Source organism: Giraffa tippelskirchi, chromosome 5 (assembly GCF_054371585.1).
Source record: "Giraffa tippelskirchi isolate mGirTip1 chromosome 5, T2T-mGirTip1v1.2.pri, whole genome shotgun sequence".
Taxonomy (NCBI): domain Eukaryota; kingdom Metazoa; phylum Chordata; class Mammalia; order Artiodactyla; family Giraffidae; genus Giraffa; species Giraffa tippelskirchi.
Genome location: NC_137279.1, coordinates 19549451 through 19569473, shown reverse-complemented (window position 1 = coordinate 19569473; position 20023 = coordinate 19549451). Strand labels below are relative to the sequence as shown.

General features: G+C 37.7%; 1 protein-coding gene and 1 long non-coding RNA gene across 9 annotated transcripts in view; one reads left to right on the top strand and one right to left on the bottom strand.

Annotated features, from left to right (window-relative positions):
- SOAT1 (sterol O-acyltransferase 1) overlaps window positions 1-20023 on the top strand; it is a 64914-nt gene that overhangs the window by 19972 nt on the left and 24919 nt on the right. For 6 of the 8 annotated variants that reach the window (XM_081485904.1, XM_081485900.1, XM_081485906.1 and 3 more), the window contains one exon: window positions 8266-8324. In XM_081485904.1, coding sequence (XP_081342030.1) covers window positions 8266-8324 — 59 coding nt within the window. Of the gene's footprint in view, window positions 1-8223; window positions 8325-17466; window positions 17567-20023 lie in introns of those variants that run through there. The other 2 variants (XM_081485909.1, XM_081485908.1) reach the window with 2 other exon arrangements.
- Window positions 10596-19989, bottom strand: LOC145504680 (uncharacterized). Its single transcript, XR_014052390.1, has 2 exons — window positions 19877-19989; window positions 10596-11471 (listed from the first exon to the last, which is right to left on the bottom strand). It is a non-coding gene; the product is annotated as an uncharacterized LOC145504680 (long non-coding RNA).

The following is a 20023-nucleotide window of genomic DNA, read 5'->3' as shown; positions in this document are numbered from 1 at the left end:
CTGGGTTGCTTCCACAAATTTAGATTATAAAAAGTGCTGAGCAGAGAACATCCTTGAAACCATGTCCTTGCTTACTTGTACTTGTAGGATACATTCTTTAAAGTGAAATAGCAAGATCAAAGAGTTTTTTCTTTTAAAATTTAGATATTACTAAATGTCTTTCTTAAAAATGTTATACCAGTTTATACTGCCATCTATATTGTTTCTCTGTACTCTTGTTAATATGTCTTGCTAATCTTTTTTTAAGCCTGCTGATTTGAGGGGTGAAAAACAGTATCATATATAGCATAAATTTGTTCTTATGACTTATGAGGCAGAAAACTTTTTCCATATATTTACTATATTTTTTCTTCAAAAGCCCTGTCCATTATTTTTTGCCCATTTTTGTTCCCTATCAGATGGCTGTTATTTTTCTTTTATTTTTGTGAAGAGTTCTTTCTATATTAAGGAAGTTATTCCCTTTGACTATTATGTACTATGAATATTTTTAACTGTTTATCTTTTGACTTTGCTGATAGTGTGCATGTTTAGTTTTTATGTAACCACATAACTCTTGTATTGCTTTTAGATGTCTTGTCATGCTTAGAAATCATCCAAGATTATGGAAAAGGAAAATGGATGATTTTTTTTTTGCCTTTATGGTTTTTTTAAGATTCAAATATTTGATCCATCTGAAATTTATTTTTAATAATAAGTGAGCTGGGATCTAATTTTATAGTTTTTTGAAATGGCTACCCAGTTGTTTCAACATTATTTATTAAATCTCCTTTTCTATATAATACTTATCACCCTCATTTCTAGTTCAGATTCCATTTCTCTGCAGTAGTGTAGATGTGACTAGTAGAGAATTTTGAAAGGTTTTTGAGGTCAGTGGAGCAGTAGAGGATTTAGATGGATTATACTTTTTTTTTTTTAATCTCCCTTTTTGCTTCTAAGATTGATAAATGATTGATTCTTTCAAGGACTACTCCTAAACCCATCCATCCTATGGACATAGAGATGGCTTTCCCGTGACGGTTTTAGAGTATATGTATCTCTGTGGAGAGTAAGGTAAAGTTGGGATGAAGGTGGTATAGTCAATGAGAATATTTTAGAAAATAACCAGGATTTTAAAATGAGTTTGAACTTCTATAGGAAGTAAAAACCTGCTAGTCAGTGCCTACACATTAGCTAATTCTGTACTTTGCCACAAGGATACAAAGAAAACACTAGCTAAAAGAAGTGAAACTTGAGAAATGGTTATTAGTCACTACCTTGTACTCCTTAGTCATCTTTAAGAATTTAGTCACTATAAGTAGCACTTGATTTTTTAAATTGTAACTAATTAATTTTTAAAAACTTTTTACTTTGTATTGAGGTATAGCCCATCAACAATGTTGTGGTAGTTTCAGGTGAACAGGGAAAGGATTCAGCCATATATAGATACACATGTATCTATTCTCCCCTAAGCACTCCTCCCATCCAGGCTGCCACATAACATTGAGCCAAGTTCCAAGTGCGATAGGGTAGGTCCTCGTTGGTTAGCCATTCTAAGTATAGCAGTGTGTACATGTCCATTCCAAACTCCCAAATTATCCCTTCTCCTGGTTGAAATTTCCCCCAGCAACTGAAAGTTTGTTCTCTATAAATCTGTGAGTCTCTTTCTGTTTTGTAAGTAAGTTCATCTGTATCACATTTTAGATTCTACATACAAGTGATATCATAGGATATTTATCTTTCTGACTTAGTATGATAAGCTCTAGGTCCATTCATGTTGCTGCAAATAGCATAATTTCATTCTTTTTTATGACTGATCAATTTTTTTTTTCCTGATCTCTATGGGTAGAGATCAGAAGATGGGTTTTACTTCAGGCTCATTTATTTACTGGCCATGGGACTGTGGGCAAGACGGTTAGTGCCTTTGAATCTTATTTCTTTGTTTTGAAAATAGAAATGAGCACCAACTATCCTTTATTTATTTATTTACTTTTGGCCGTTCTGGGTCTTTGTTGCTGCACGGGCTTTTCTCTCATTGCAATGAGCAGGGGCTACTCTGCAGTTGCAGTGCGTGGGCCTTTCTGTACACTGGCTTCTCTTGTTGCAGCTTCTGGGCTCCAGAGCACAGGCTCAGCAGCCATGGCGCATGGGCTCAGGTGCGCCTCTGTACATGGGATCTTCCCAGATTAGAGATTAAACCATGTCTCCTGCATTGGCAGATGGATTCTTTACCACTGAGCCACCAGGGAAGCCCCTAACTATCTTCTTATCTCACTGGGTTGTTATAAAGAATAAATGTGATGAGGTATGATCAATATTTTATAAATATTGAAATTTTGCAGCAATTTTTTTTTTTTTTGCCCTACCGCGTGACTTGCAGGATCTCCATTCCCCAAGCAGGGGTTGAACCCGGGGCTTGTCAGTGAAAGTCCAGAATCCCAACCACTAGGCCTCCAGGGAACTCCCTGCAGCAAGTTTAATGAAGACGAGGATTTGGAAATTTGGAGACCATAGTGACTCCAGAAAAGGAGGAGTTACAAAAACAGTTTGGGGATGAATTACGAGTGAGAAAGTGAAGATAGAAAGTATAAATCACTTTCCTAGGACATTTATTAAAAAGAAAAGAATAGCATGTTTGGGTCACAAAAGATGAGGTTCATTGGAAAGAGCTGCCATTTGTTTCCAAAGGGCATTGTTTCCAATATTTCAGTTATTTTTAATTTTGCTATTATCTCTGTACTGTATTTACTGTTATAAAGAAAATTTCACTGAAAGGTCCTCCTCCTAAGCAATAAATTCTGTGAAGTGATAGGCTTGTTTAAGTTACATATTTGTTTCTAAAATGTTAAGTAAACATGTGCTGCTGCTGCTGCTGCTAAGTCGCTTCAGTCATGTCCGACTCTGTGCGACCCCATAGACGGCAGCCCACCAGACTCCACCGTCCCTGGGATTCTTCAGGCAAGAACACTGGAGTGGGTTGCCATTTCCTTCTCCAGTGCATGAAAGTGAAAGGTGAAAGTGAAGTCGCTCAGTCGTGTCTGACTCTTAGCGACCCCATGGACTGCAGCCTACCAAGCTCCTCCGTCCATGGGATTCTCCAGGCAAGAGTACTGGAGTGGGGTGCCATTGCCTTCTCTGACATGTACTCCTTGACAAAAATTCACAGATTTGATTTTGAGCACCACTGATGACATCTGTATCATAATTTCAGCAAATTTTTAAAGACTACATTGGCTCTGAGTGTAATGTGGGTTATATAAAGGATATATATGTGTTGAATGAGTTGAACAGTTTCTCAAAAGACATATAAGGGATCAAGACAATAGTTTAAAGGGTTAGTCTTGAAAAAGAGATGGGCTACCCCTTTCTCTGACATAGGTGTAGTGGAGAAGAGGATTAAAGATAGTGAACATTAAAATACAAGACATTTCAGGAGTTGGTACCTAAAGTGATCAGTTGAAAGTACGACTGCCTGGTAAGGTTGGGACTTGAAAAAGGTGGAAAATGTTTGGATCTATGCTTGTGATGAATGTTACAAAAATTCATCAAGAGGCAAAGACAGATACTACATTTTTTATTGCAGGCCTGGTTAAGACTTGACAGCATCAGTTTTTATAGTGGACCTATTTTCTATATTATTTCTGCAAGGTGTGGCAATTCAAAATCAGAAAAAGCAGTTGGGCAATATCTGGAATTGGGATATGGCTTGGCAGGTCCAGGAAATTGGTGGTGGTTATGAGGGAAGGATGGAAATAATGACAGAGGGTTAGTAACTCTCGGCTGGGTAAGAAAACTGGGAAAGCAAAAGAGTATTTTCCATCAGAAGAAAATCTGTTTCCGTATGTTTCTCTTTAGAGCAATGAAATCTTTTCTAGAAATTGTCCAACAGACTTCTTATGTCTCATTGGCCAGAACTAGGTTATAAATTATGCTGTCTTCCCTTTGCCTCTTTACTGTTTTCTACCCTACTTAGAGTCCATAGCATCAGCCTCCCAGGGCACAATCCAATGGCTCCTGTGCCCTCTGGTAGGGTTCGGTCATGGTTGGTTGGGTGGCACTGATAGATCCAAGGGCAGAGAGTAAGGAGTGTTTTTGTAACGTCAGTTCCCTTTAGGGGCTGGGTGACCATCACTTCTGTTCAGTTCTTTCCAAAGAGTTCTCTTCGGCTTTCCTTCACTTTTCAGGATAGTAACAGCTTTCTGGTTGTGTGTTACTAGCCCTAAAATCTACACCATCTTTCGTTGTTTTTCTTAAATTTGTTGACACATTTATAAAAAAGTTCCTTCTAAACTCTTCTCAGTAAATATAAGTGGGCCATCTCTAACTGAGTACTCATGCCCATTCTTGAATCAGTCTCTGGCAAGGGGAATGAAGCACATACCTTGTTCACCATCGTCACATGAGATTATAAAAAGTAACTATGCATATATGTCAGCCAGACTTACAGTAAATTTAGCCATCTAGAACAGAAGTTGTCATACACAACCACTTTCATTCATTTATGCCTGTAGTGCTTCTGGACCATATGGCCCCCAAAGCCTAAGGTTCTCTCTGGCTCGTTACAGAAAAAAATTGCTGATCCCTGATCTAGGACTATACTGTTCAGTATGGTCCGGTTGAACACTTGAACCGTTGTTAGTCTGAACTGATTTAATATTATAGTTGTAAAATACATACCACGTTTCAAAGACTCACTTGCATCTGTTTTTACTTTTTCATGTGGCTCCTAGGAAATTTTAAAGTACATATGTGGTTCACATTTATATATCTGTTGGGCAGCTTTAATCTATAAAGTAACTGGTAACCTAGAAAGTAAGGAGTTAAAAGCTGCCCTTTAGCAAAAGCCTCTATTAAGTACAGTAGGGCTTCCTAGGTGGTGCTAGTGATAAAGAACCCACCTGCCAATGCGGGAGATGGAAGTACAGTATCGTAAAGCTGAGAGAGCTTGGCACCTAGAGGCATTTGACTCACAGTCAGGTCCTTACAAGTCTTCGTGCTGTTTCCATTGCCTGAGATAATCTTTCCTAGTGCCTGTTCACTGTGATTTTTCCTTATCATTTGAGACTCAGTTCAAATATCAAATATTGACTAACTCTGCAAAAGCTCACTCCACCCTGACGATTCCACAGCCCTTCTGTGTATTGTAATTATCTGTGTTTGCGTATTTCTCTTGAGATCCTAAAGGAGGAGGTAGTTGAAATACATGCCTAGTACCCTGTATGTATTGGGTTCTCAGAGGATTTTTATATAGTGACTGAATATATAATTGAATGAATAAATGAGTTACTAATTTAATAAGCTTGGTTATTTGTCTTTTCCGTCTGGGTAACACTGCCAATTAATTTGGCCTAGTAGTGTAAGTATAGGATTTTACAGGAGTCAGATTTAGTGAAAAGTCTTGAAGAAGCAGCCCAGGTAGAAAAGCACAATTTTCTGGAGCTGTTTAGTGTAGGCTCCATTGCTCTCATTTCCATTCTAATATCAATAAAAATATTATAATAGCATGGTACAATAAATGATCTTTTATTTAACATAAAGATTATGTGTAATACAATCTCTTTCTCTTTTTAAAGGTGCTAATTTTAGAAAGGTCTTCATCAAAAGTGGTTCAAATTACATTTTTGATACTTCAGTGAGTGTGTTTTTAAATATTCAATTCAGTGTCATAGATTCTACAAGTGTGGGGTAGTATTCATGAAGATAAAATGTCACAAGCCTGACTTCTTAGAAATCAGTAGGTTAGGAAAAAAAATCTAGAGTAGCTTTCTTTAAGGATTTATCTTTGGGTCTACTGGTAGGTATTAACAGTTGATGGTCAGTTAACGGTGATATTAATGATTTAGACATTTCAGACACTGCAAGACACTCAGTCCTTGTTCGTCACTACTTCAGAGTCAACATTTTAGAAATTTAGAAGCCTTGAGTTTGCTTAGGTGGTTGGTTGTCTATATATAGCTCTTTAAATCATTGGATATTCGCTTTTACGGCATCATTCTTTTGATTTTTATGACATTTAAGTTTTGGTGGATAGCAGGAAAGTAATTTTCTTCTGAATGTTATATGAGGTTAATTTTAAGGTGAAAGGAAATGAATTTTTAATGTATTTTTCTCTGACTTTATATAACTTTACTGTCGCTTGGAGTGGGGCCTTCAGAGATTCTAGTCTAACTGGGAAAAACTTTGCCAGCTTTCCAGTCCCTGACTCATCAAAACCAGCTTGAAATGGTGGTGGTGTTATTTGTGGATGGACACATTCCTTTTGGAAGTGATGCACAAGTAGTGGGAATTAATCTTTGGCGTCTTCTTCCATCTCCCTGTGGCCGTTAGTTGAAGGGAAGACGCTTCCGTGTTCATTTATTTATGAATCCATGGTCTGATCATAGATAGTAGAGAGCTAAATAAAAGTATTTTTTACCACTGATAGAAAAAAAATCAAGTGGATATCTGTTTCACCTTCATATTTCTTACCGATTCAAAACTTATCATCTATCCACTCCCAGCGCCATTGTTTTGACTTATGGCAGTATTATCTCTTGTCAGGGTTTATTGCATTTCACTTCTGTGACCCTTTCTTTCTCTCCTGCCAGAGAGTGGACTTTTCTAATATCAGATCAGTTACTCTTTTGCTTAAAATTCTTAATTTCCTCAAAGCTGTTGTGATACAGACCCTTCACAATATGACCTCTAGCCTCCTTCCCAGTCATAAATTCCGCCATTATCAACAATTAAAAGTATTACTGCACTGTCTTCTGGCTTCTTCTGTTGTCGGTATTAATGAGTCAGTACTCAGCATAATTGCAGTTCTCTTGAAGGTGACATTTTCTTTCTTGTTGCTTTCAAGGGCTTTTTGTAGTTTGCTTTAAAATAAACCTCTGTGTAAAAGATAAATTAAAAAAAACTCTGTATTATACAGTTTTACTGATCTTCCTTTGAGGACTGGCATTTTTTTAACACTTCTGGAAAGTTTTCAGCCATTATTGCTTCAAGTTTTTTCTCTCATTTTAGGGCTTTTATTAGATGTATTTTGGACCTTCACATTCTCCATGCCTTTTTTCCCAAGTTGATTATTGTGAAAAGATATAAATAAATAGAGGATTAAATATGTTTTATTTCAGCCATAAAAATAGAATAGTAGACCAATAAAATTGATGTAGAAGACTATGTAAGACATGCAGATATTAACAATATAACAAATGAAAACAGTATGCATAATGACTCCATTTTTATAATATGTATATTTATAATATTTAATATTATTATTTGATATTTACCTAAGTAAAAGAACAGATGATATTTACCAAAATATTAGTTGCTCAAACACCATAGGGTAGTGGGTGATTTTGTTAGATTTTTGGGGGGGGCTGGGGTCATACTGGTCAAAATTTTTCCTCCTCAGTTAAACTGTTTTATTTGTACCAAGTAGTTCCACTCTTACAAACTTCATTTTTACAAGTATGTATTAACACTTCTGTAATTGTGTAATGGAACAGTTGTCACATCCAGTCCCTGAAATAGCGCTCTTCTCAAAATTTCATGCTGGTACAGCTCTTTCTAGCTTTACTTTGATAATTGACACATAACGTTGTATAAGCTTAAGGTGTACAGTGACCAGCACTTACAGCCATCCTACTGGGTGTAAAGCAATATTTGTTTGTGGTTTTGATTTGCATTTTCTTGATGGCAGTGATGTTGAGCATTGTTTCAAATGGTATCAACCATTTGTGTATCTTTTTTGGAGACATGTCTGTTCAGACTCTTAAATTAGACTGTTAGTCTTTTCCATTGAGTTGTAAGAGTTGTTTACGTATTCTGTATGCAGGTTCCTGATCAGATTTGTGAGTATTTCCCCTAGTTTGTGTCTTTTAACTTTCTTGATAATACCCCTTGGAGCAGAAAAGATTTTTTAAAAAAATTTTAGTGAAATCCAACTTACCTAATTTTTCTATTGTTGCTTGTACATTTTACTAGTCATAGTTACAGGATCCATTCAGAGAATCTTAATTTCCTGTTATTGTCAGAATTGATCTTGTAGCATCTTATGATTAGTACAGTTGTAAGCATGGTGTGTACTTATAGTAGTTTTTTTTTTTCAGCTCACCATTTTTATGTATCAAATTTCCTTCTATTTGTATTGCCCATGCTTCCTTTTTAAAAGTTGGGTTATGTTTTGTGGTTTTACCAAAGTTTGTACTTGTCATTTTTTGCTTGTTTTTTAAGTTCATGATTTAAATAATGCCTGATAGGTAGCTCTCCCATCTACTTAAAAATTACATTTTTTTCTTTCCTTAGGTCGGGTTGATTTAAAACAGTTGATATCAAAGAAGATACAGTTGACAGCAGAGGCAGAGGTAAGTAATTCTCTCTTCCAGAAACAAAAATGTAAAGTTTAAGAGTAAAGGGTTTTATTCAGTGCAGTTTTTAATACTAAGCTGTTTAAAGAACTATTTACTTTTCTTATCAGTTGACGTTATCCTGTGATGAACAGGAAAATAAGATCTACCATCTTGTCATTCTGCCTAAGAAACAGATTATCATTTTTTTCCTTTGCTATCATACATCTTTCACATTTTCTGGCTTTTACCAGTAAAACTCAGTTTTAGTGAACATGGTACAGTTGATGCTTGTGTAAGTGCTTGTGTAAGTACTTTATAAAAGTATCTATCATGGTTCATAGTAAATAATGGGCCTTCAATAAACGTTGAATCTGAAACTAGAGATTCCCTGTTAGGGATGTAGAACAAATAGAAATATCAATTCACAAACAACGTTAAGAGATTTCAGGAAATTCCTTAGTGGCCCAGTGGTTAGGACTCAGTGCTTTTGCTGCTGTGGCCTGGGTTCAATCCCTGGTCATGGAACTAAGATTCTGCAAGCTGCTTAGTACAACCAATAAATAAGTAAGTAAACAAACAAAGACCTTTCAGGCAAGGGAAACAGTTCTATAAGTTTGAAATCACCAGCGCCCTCAGGAAATCTGGAGGACAAAGAACACTTAAAAAAAATGAAGGACTTCTCTGGTGGTACAGTGGATAAGAATCCACTTGCCAGTGCGGAGGACATGGGTTCATACACAAGCTTCCTGGTCCAGGAAGATTCCACATGCTTCAGAGCAACTAAGCCCGTGCACCTCAACTATTGAGCACGTGTTGCAACTACTGAAGCCTGTGAACCTGGAGCCTCTGCTCTGCAATGACGCATAGTCCCTGCTCATGACAACTAGAAAAAGCATGAATATACCAACAATAACCCAGTGCAGCCAAAAATAATAAATTAATTCATTAAAAAAAAATCAACTACTATGTGAGCCTGAATGTAAGTTGGCTTCAAATGCAAGGCAGACAGACTCCCTTTCTCCCAGTAAAAAGATTACTTCCAAAATTGATCAGCCAACCTGAATATATAAATGTCCAGTGATGTAGATGAAATAGCCTTGTTTTCATTTATTAATTAGTCACATGTGCATGCATGCCTATACACATTTATATTGTTGTTTAGTTGCTAAATTGTGTCTTTGCAATCCCATGAACTAGAGCCTGCCACCTCCTCTGTCCATAGGCTTTCCCAGTCAGGAATACTGGAGTGAGTTACCATTCCCTACTCCAGGGGACCTTCCCAACCCCGGAATCAAACTTGCATCTCCTACATTGGCAGGTAGATTCTTTACCACTGAGCCACTAGGGAAGCCCCCTAAAAGGGGGGTCTGCCTTGTATTTGAAGTCAACTTACATGCATTTGGGCTTCCCTGGTGGCTCAGACAGTAAAGAATCTGCCTGTAGTTCAGGAGACCCAGGTTTGATCCCTGGATTGGGAACATCCCCCGAAGAAGGAAATGGCTACCCACTCTAGTATTCTTGCCTGGAAAATTCCATGGACAGAGACTGACTGGCTATAGTCCATAGGGTCGCAAAAAGTCAGACACGACTGAGCAACTAACACTTTAACTTTTTTCACTTACATGCATTTATATAGATTACTTTAAATTTAGATATTTTTGTCTTATTTTGTAAAACAGTATATGTAAGATAAAAACAGATATGTTAGATATGCAGGGCATAGCTTGAGCAGAGGTATGGGGGTAAGCAACTTAAACTGTATGTTGGAAATGACACTTGATTGACATCTGTGCCCCTGGTGGGGTATGATAAGAAAATAAAATTTGGGCTAGATTGTAAGGCATTTTTTTCCTCTGTCTTCATGCCCTTATTAAGCTCTGTCTGCATGAAATTTTCTTTAACTTCCTACCTTTACCAATCAAAATCCTGTATATCCTTCAAATTCTCGCTCAAATGCTGGTGCTTCTGAAGTTTTCTGAAACCCCAGCTTGAAATGTTATCCGTCCTACTTTATACGTCTAAGTTCTTAGTTTATGCCCTTAGCATATACTCTATAATTGTTATACACTGCTTTGTTCTGAATGAATCACCAAAATTCCTCTGGTGAACTTATAGGCAATTTAACTTAGGCATGGTTTGATTGGCAATTTGGTATCAAATGAGATTGACCATCTTGTCATTATTAATGAATTGGAATGTTTTTGAGGGAGATGTATTAGGAATGCTATACTGATAACAAAGTTGAAGTAACTATCGAGTTTGAAGATGAGACCACATTGGAAGCTCTTGTAATATTTTTAATAGTCTAGTGACTAAACAGGGGCAGGGAGGAGAAGGGAACCACATTGAGAAGTCCAGTTGTGTGCTAGGCTTAAACTAGGTGTTTTGTTTACGTAACCTTATTTACTTAAATTCTCCCTTTCATAACAATAATGTCTAACTGGTTATATTTTTTTGTTGTTTTCTTTTATTGGTTACATTCACTAATGTGAAATGACCATTGAAATGGCAGGTATGTGAATATTTTTCAGAGCCATGAAATTTACTTGTTCTTTTCCCTTGTGGGTCTTAGAAATAATTTTAAAGACAAAATAAAACAATCTTTCTAGTCATTTGTTATTTGGTGTCATGTTCCAATCCGGTTGGCACACTTTTCCCTTAATGTTTAAAGTGAGAACACTGGACTAGTTAGCTACAAGCTCCCCTTCTGTATCATTGTTGTGTATGTAGCTAACTTAAACTTTTGCTCTTAATTCTCTACTTCCTATTGTAAACAGAATAGATAATCTATAGATTGTATTGGGTAACTCTTTCAGCTCCACGTAACTAGAGTTGTCAGATGTAAATACAGTATACCTAGTTAAATTTGAATTTCAGACAAACAACAGATAGTTTGTTAATCATCATGCAATATTTGAGACATAACCTAGTCTCAGCGGTAGTTGTTTATCAAATTCAAATTTGTTGTTCTTGTTGCTTAGTTGCTAAGTTGTATCTGAGTCTTCTGTAATCCCAAGGACTGTAGCCAGGCTCCCCTGCCCGTGAGATTTCCCAGGCAAGAATACTGGAGTGCGTTGCTTTTTCCTTCTTCAGGGGATCTTCCCAACCCAGGAATTGAACTTGCAAAGATGTTAAGAAGATTGTCAAGCAAACTGTTTTGTCCTAAGGGAAGAGAAATGAGAGAGATGATGGCATTAGTGGGTTGAACTGATTGAATTTCTTAAAAGTCACTTATAGATCTAAATGCCATCATAAAAAACTTTGAAATACTCAATTAAAAAAATATCTGGTGCTAGTGGGATCATAAGGCATTGTGTAACTCTCAGTCATGACCTTTTAAAAGCCTCGTAATTATGTCATAACAACCCTTTAAAGATCTTGGAACAGTCCAGTTCAGTTCAGTCACTCAGTCATGTCCAACTCTTTGCGACCCCATGGACTGCAGCACACCAGGCCTCCCTGTCCATCACCAACTCCTGGAGTTTATTCAAACTCATGTCCATTGAGTCGGTGATGCCTTCCGACCATCTCATCCTCTGTCGTCCCCTTCTCCTCCCACCTTCAATCTTTCCCAGCATCAGGGTCTTTTCCACTGAGTCAGCTTTTCGTATCAGGTGGCCAAAATATTGGAGTTTCAGCTTCAACATCAGTCCTCCAATGAATACTCAGGGCTGATTTCCTTTAGGATGGACTGGTTGGATCTCCTTGCAGCCCAAGGGACTCTCAAGAGTCCCAACACCACAGTTCAAAAGCATCAGTTCTTCGGTGCTCAGCTTTCTTCACAGTCAACTCTCACATCCATACATGACTACTGGAAAAACCATAGCCTTGACTAGATGAACCTTTGTTGGAACAGTCCAAGGGAGAGTCAAATGATTAGATTAGAACTACATTCTCTGCAGTAGTAGAGAAATTAGCTATCTTTAACATTGTGTTTTTTTTTCCTTTGGTTGCAAATAACAGAAACCTACTTTGCCTTGTTTAAGTATAAAAGGAAGTATATTTGAAAGATTAATGTATGTCATAGAATCCTAGGAGAAGCTGAACACTCAGACTTTGGAAAGGGTGTTTGTTTTAATGGCAAGAGTTCAGCTACTTCTGAATTTTTCAGTTAATGAGGTTTCCAGTCAAACTCTCTAAGCTCAGAGTTTCAGGCCTATGAGTGAGAGAATTGAAGTTTGTTCAGAAGGGCAGGGCCATATGGCCCTGTCCTAACCTAGACTTGGGGTGCCTTTTCTCACATTTGAGGACAATTTCCAGAGGAACTTGAGTATATTGAGAAAAGAAAAGAGGATATCTTTATTATCGATATTTGTAGAACTTTTATCAATGTACACGATTTTATAGGGGAAATGTTAGGTCTAATGTGAAAATTGGAAGGGATGAAAACTTACTTTCTATTTCTACTTATTAAAAATATACACTTACGTTTTGCTTATTTCTTGTATACCATTTCTAGTCTTGTTTTTCACATCAGTATCTAATGCAGCTGCTTGACCATTAAAGGAGCAATCCATAATGAATATGACTGAAATGGGATGTCTACAGATGAGCACTCCTATTCACACTTTGATTTGTTGGAGTAAACTAAAGAAGTTTTTGGATAATCCCAGTTTATTGCTTTGTTGGCAGACTGCTAGAAAGACAGGTCTAAGTGTTTTCTGCTTAGAAATTCATTGATCATTTGTATAAGTTGAGGTTAGCTTGTGCTGTAAGAGTAACACAGGATGGACCCAAATAATTGTGACTTAAACAAGATAGAAGTACATTTTCCTCTTGTGGGAATGATCTTGGAGGTGAGAGGTCTGCAGCTGGTGTGCTAACTCTGGTTCCTTCCTCCTCTCTGCCTCACCATTTGTAGGCCATGACCCATTTTCTCATTGGCCAAGTGGTTCTAGCCATTTCATCTGAGATTCAAAGAACAGAATTGATGTAGGGAAAGAAACGGGGCAAGCAACAGGTACCAGCTGCCTTTTAAGGAAGTTTTCTGGAGGTTTGGTCAAACCAATTTTGCTTGTATCTCACTGTCAAGAACTTAGTCTCCTGGTCACACCAAGGGGCAAAGGGAGACTGGGAAATTTATTTATTCTGGGATATAAGTGCCCAGGTAGCAAATTAAGGGTCCTGATAACTAAAGAAGGGAATAGGAAATGATAGGTTGACTGGTAACAGTCACTGCAACAACTGTCTGTTGTAGTTTGCTACCCCTGGTCTTCTGATCATTTCTTACCTTCTTCTGGCTGTGTAAGTGTGACTACATTCTTCTGTTTCCCTTTCTGCCTTTGCTTATTTTATTTAAATACATAAATGTGTTAGTCTCTAGTCTACTTGAGAAAGTTCATTGTTCTTTATGATTTCATCACTTATTTACAAAATGAAGAAATGTTCTTCCCATATACTACCTTTGGGAGTGTTCAGTAATTTAGTTCTGTGAACAACCCTTACTTGGTCCCTTGGTCTGTCAGGTGCTATGTTAGGAGCTGAGATTTTGGAGAAGTCATTTCTCATGTTAGCTGATAATACTACTTACAAAATGGATAAGCAAGAGGAGCAACAACTGAATTAGATACCTTTAAAGTGTTCATTGAAAGCTATCAAGTGATGTTACTGTTAGTTGGTATTTGTGATAAGAAATTATGTGATTTTAGAGCTCTATTGAAAAGATTACAGGTGACGGTTACTCTCTGTTTTGTAGTTAATGAGAATCCAAAATATCAAAATTAGTAATGTTCTGCATATCACTGATTGAGGTACTTTCTTTTCAAATATTTGTTTTTCTTTTTAAGTGCCAAACAAAAATCAGTGGCGTATTAGATTAAGTACTTTCTTCAAAAAAAAAAAAAAACACATGGTTTAACAGATTTTAATGTTGTGATACCATATCACAACAGGAGGATTGTTTTAACAGGAGGAATATATTTTCTTAATGTAGATTTTTTTCTGACTGTAGAAGTAGGATAGGCTCAGTGTAGAAAATTTATATGAGACAAAGTATAAAAAGGAAACACAACCCATATACCCATCACTTGGAAATAATATTTTGGTTTATTTCCTCCCAATAATTTGTTTTCCTTTTTGTATCATACATACAGATCCAAGTAGACACAGGCAGGCATTTGTGTCATAGATACACTGGCAAAATCAGCATCAATTTATATAATCAGTTTGTTTATTTTTCTTAACATCATTTTGTGGGCTTTTTTTTGTGTGTGTTAAAATATTCTTTGAAAGTGTGATTTTTAAAAAAAAAATGATTTCATGATAGTCATTTGTATGGATACATCATTTGGTAACTACTGGGAATGTAGTTTTACTCCTTTCTGATTTTCTGGCATTTCATAATGGCTAATGAAGTGAAGGAGGTAGGCGATGATAAGAAGCAGTAAAATATACCATTTGGATAGTTAAGATGAGGGAGCTACCTAAGTAGATTGAGGTTAAAAAGTGTGTTTCAGGTCAATTCAGGCTGATAACAATGCGATATCAAGAATATTAGAGTCTAACTTAAGTTGGGAGATAGCCCAGGATGAATTCTATTTTAAACAAAAAGGGATTAAAATTCAAAGCTCTGATTTCATTAGTTCCTGGTTTATCTTGAACTTTGGCTTCCTTATTAAGGACTGTGTAGTAGTTATACTCAAGACTTTTTTTTTTCCTTTGAAGGAGGAATTTATTACAATGCATTACTTAGGACTGTAAATTTCTGCTAAACAACACCTTTTTACTATTTTACCTGCCATTTTCAGGCTACATGTACGCACATCATTGACTTTTTAGGTTTTACTTTTTTGACTTATGTTAATCGTATAGAAAATATTTTATATAAAGTATGGTGGAAAGCAATATAATGTAACGTGAACTTAGGTCATAGACTGGAGTTCTGATCCTAGTTCTGTAGCCTACAAGTGATGGATGACCTTGGGTAAGTCACATCACTTGACTTGTTCAAGCTTAGATCTCTCATGTGTAAAATAGGCATTCTGTTACATACTTCAGAGATTATTTTAAGACTAGAAATAATACATAAAAGCCCTTTAGAGAGTATCTAGCATAAGGCAGTCATTTAATTAATAACAGTCATTGCAGACAATAATAACCATAGTGATTTTTACTCCCTTCCACTTGATAGTTTCCACAAAGAAGTCAGGGCTATATATATATCTATTTTTTTTTAATATCTACTTTCTGCTTTATATTAATAACAGACGTTGAATAAAAGTGGGCAGTTGTATGAGTAGGAGTTTTTGTGGCAGGAGTTGATTTCAAAAACTGTTAGGAAATGTATTTATCACCTATTGTCTTGGCGGTCGCTTTGCTAAGAGCTGGCTGTACGGTGGTTAACAAATAGACATAGTTTTAAAGCCAGGTGGGGAAGGTAGACATTAAGACACGAGAAAAGAACTATATAGCATTTCAGATTGTATTAAGTGCAGTGATGGAAAAGAATAAGATGCAGTAACTTTAGAGTGAATTGTCAGGGGAGACCTCTCTTGGAGAGTCAACTTAAACACTGTATTAACCTCTTCTATTGTGTTCCCGGCTTTGCCTGAAACGGTCAGGTTTCTGGTTCCATGCCACTGTGAGGTTAAAAGGTTCTCTGTGCAAAGCCAGGCAGTGAATCAGAGAAACAAGTAATTCATGAACTAGTGATATGACCTTATGGAGTCAGAGTATAATTTATTTTTAAATTCCTTTTTTACTTACTAAGTTACCATTTTATTAGAAAAGGATATGATAACTCAGGAACAGCCAGGTGGGGGAGCTGCACAAGGCAAATACGGGGAAAGGACGCAGAGCTTCCGTGCCCTCTGAGGGTGCCATCCTCCCAGCATTGCCATGTTCACCAGCTCGGAAGCTCAAGAATACCATATTTTGTGCTCTGTGCTCAGAGTATCTATTTTTACTTGGTGTTGCTTTCTCTCAGCCTACTTTTTTTTTTTCATGCCTCTGTAAGGGTTACTTTATCCAAAAGCAACCCTACTCTTTTCTCATTTTAAGATTCAGTCCAAAGTAACCTCTGTTTACAAGGCTTTTTATCGTAGAAGCGTTCTCCTTCTAAAGTGCAAATCTGAATGTTTGTAAACCTTGTGCTTATTAAAATATCATGGTTTCTAGTTGTCCTTAGGATAAAATGAAAAATCCTTAAAATGGGTGAATTCTCTGGCAGTCCAGTGGTTAGCACCTCTCACTTTCACTGCTGAGAGTGCGGGTTTGATCCCTGGTTGGGGAACTAAGATCCTACAAGCCTCATGGTGTAGCCAAAAATAAAATCTTAAAATGGCTTAACGGTCTGTCATGAACGAGACCCTGTTTGCTTCTCCGGCTTCATCTCTGATCACTAGTCCATGTCTTCACTGAGTTCTAACAATAGGCTCTTTGTTTCATGGTGGTGGTTCTGGATTCTCAAGATCTTAGAGGTTGTCTTCATCAGCTGCTTGTTTTAAAAAACGAGATTCTTTGATAGATTAGAAAAGCAGGGTGCTTAGATAGTTTCTAGCTAACGGTCTGCCTCCTTCCATCATCCTTCTGTCCATCTGTTGTCTGGGACAATCATAGTCCATGGCTGGCTGAAATTAGTGTTAATAGGGATGAGATTGAGAAGATAAATTAGAAGGCCTATAACCTTCAGTCTCCTTTTCAGATTATTGATAGACAGTTTTAGACAGATTTATTGTGGTCACGTTTTGAAGTTCCTATTAAAACCAATTTTGTGTAATAGAAGAACTCGGAAGAAGGCAGAAGTGGAGCACTGCTTGTATTGTGTTTTTCTGTATTCCCTCTTACAAAAGGAATGACAGTAATAAGCAGTCACTCTTTATTTTTCATCAGTACTTGGATATGTGAAAGAAGGAGGCTAAAGAAACTTAATAGTGTCCACAATAGAGTTCTTCCTTATGTCCCAGTGGCAGCAGCTTCTATCAACTGTAATTCCTCAGAGAAAGAGGACAAAGGCATTGTTGATGAAAAAAATTAGAAAGTAATTCATTTCCCCATTTCTTTTAAAAAAGAAATGAAAATTTTTATTCAAGCCAAATTGAGGATTATAACCTAGCAACAGCCTTTCAGAAAGCTCTAAGAACTGTCCCACCTATGAGAGGTCATAGATAGTTACATTTTGAGTCAGAGGGTGTACATTAAATGACATTGTTGACAGTTTACACAATCCTCATGGAAACTATGGGTCATTGGGGCCCTTTACAAGATTAAGAGGGAAGGTTATCTCTGAAGGAGTTGTGACCCTTGAGGAGATTAGGAAGGTATGTTATCTCCTAAGGAGGTTAGGTTAATGCAGGTGCATGATATATGCTAAAGGGGAAGGAGGAGGTTTGGACAGGAAGAGAAAAAATTTGTTTGATCCGACTTGTCTTGCCATAAAATGTACATTTTATGTCATCAGCATTAAGAAATGCCTTTATCAAACCCAAGTTTGTGTGCCTGGTGCACTATGAAACCAAACAAACTGAAATGTCAGAGTTTAGAGCAGAGAAAGGTTTATTGCAAGGACCAAACAAGTGTTACTTAAAAAACTGGGTTCACTCTTTGGTGGGTGTTTGTTGAACCAAAAGACACAACCAGGGCAAAGAACGGGAGAGTAATTTATTACTTGGAGAACTCTGGGGGTCTTTCCCAAAACAGTGTCTCTCCAACAGCGAAATTTGGAAAGTCTTAACCTAAGGGTAGATGCATACTCATGAAGGGGCTTGAGCTGAAGAAAATTCAGCATAAAATTGAGCCAGAGATCAACAGAAGCTTTAGTTGATTGGAGGTCAACATCATTATTCCAGCTTCCACCTTGTGAGGATCTTAGTTCTTGCTGAACTGGAAGATTTATTGTGTATCCCTTGAGGAGAAACTAGGATTGATTAATCGCTGAACTATTGTTTTTTGACTCTTTTTCCTTTGTTCCATGCATTCCCTTACTTCCCTTAAGACCTTTAATTACTGAGACCTGTTCAAGGGCAAGCATTGTGACCAGGCTTAGATCACCAAATTTCTTAAGGCCAAAAATGGCTTCTCTTTTGTCAAGAAAACCATGCCTAGTTTTCTTTCTCTGGGGACTCTCTACCCTACCTGCCTGCACTAGGAGAATGTGTGGCTCGTGCTCAAAAGACCCGAATTCCTGGTGGTTTTCAGGGAACAAGTTTTAATGGCAACTTTTGGGGTGACAGGGCAGCATTTGGGGAGATAACTATAGAGTGTGTAACTTTCTTCTGATTGGTTGGTAAAGAGGTAACAGGGTGCTGTTCTCGGAATCGCAAATCAGCAACCTTCTGGTTGGACCAGTCTGAGGTGTGAACCTAAAGTTACCATCCTCCACCTGGAATTACTCCTAAAGAACAATTTGAAGATATGTATCAGTTAGTTATGTGTTGATAAGTAGTAGAAGTGTTCGTCATTCAGTTATGTGTGACTCTTTGTGACCCCACGGACTGTAGCCTCCCCAGGCTCCTCTGTCCATGAAATTCTTCACGCAAGAATACTGGAGTGGGTAGCCATTCCCCTCTCTGAGGGATCTCCCCGACCCAGGGATCAAACCTAGGTCTCCCACATTGAAGACAGATTGTTTACCATCTGAGCCATTATATTACTCCTCAGTATATCCCTTGAGGAAGAGCCAGGACTCTGTTTTACTGTTGAACTATGTATCTTGACTGCTTTTTCTTTGTTTCTGCATTGTTGTTGTTCAGTTGCTCAGTCATGTTGGACTCTTTGCAACCCCTTGGATTGCAGCATGCCAGGCTTCCCTGTCCTTCACTATGTCCTGGAGCTTTCTCAAACTCATGTCCACTGAGTCAGTGATGCCATCCAACCGTCTCGTCCTCTGTCGTCCCTTCTCCTCCTGCCTTCAGTCTTTCCCAGCATCAAGGTCTTTTCTAATGAGTTGGCTCTTTGCATCAGGTGGCCAAAGTATTGAAGCTTCAGCATCAGTCCTTCTAATGAATATTCAGGGTTGATTTCCTTTAGAATTGACTGGTTTGATCTCCTTGCAGTCCAGGGGACTCTCAAGAGTCTTCAAGAGTTCAAAAGCATCAATTCTTTGACGCTTAGCTTTCTTTATGGTCCAACTCTCACATCCATACATGACTACTGGAAAAACCGTAGTTTGACTGTACAGACCTTTGTTGGCAAAGTAATGTCTCTGCTTTGTAATATACTGTCTAGGTAGATCATAGCTTTTCTTCCAAGAAGCAAGCATCTTTTAATTTGTGTGTTTCTGCATTAGTAACATCTAATTAGTATGAATCCGTTCTTTGGAACGCAGGGAAGGTTTAGGAGGCTCAAACCTTTTTCCTGCAGACAAGAAATAGGGAACACAGAAAGGCTTCTATACCTGCAAGGGCCCCACAGGGTCCTGCTCAGTTTCACTTCCACTGAAAGGGTAACTCAAAATGTAAAAGTCAGTTAAGTTTGTTTCAGGGACCTTGAAGCCCAGGAAATAGTCTCTCAGTGACTCTTAGGGGAGTGTTCAAAAGAAGCAGGAGAGAAGTCAGGAGATCTGTATGTGTGGTTTTTGCTGGGAAAAAACATATAGTCAAGCATAGAAAGATTACTGCCGATCAGCTTACCGTCTAGGAGTCTGAATATCCAAAGCACAGAGTTTTTCTCCATTCTGATTTCCCCTGGGGGTGGCGGGGGGCTGTGGACGGGGTGACTGCACTGCCTGTGGCTTGATCCTTCTAGAACTGGAATGGTGGGCAGCATTCTTTGTTTAC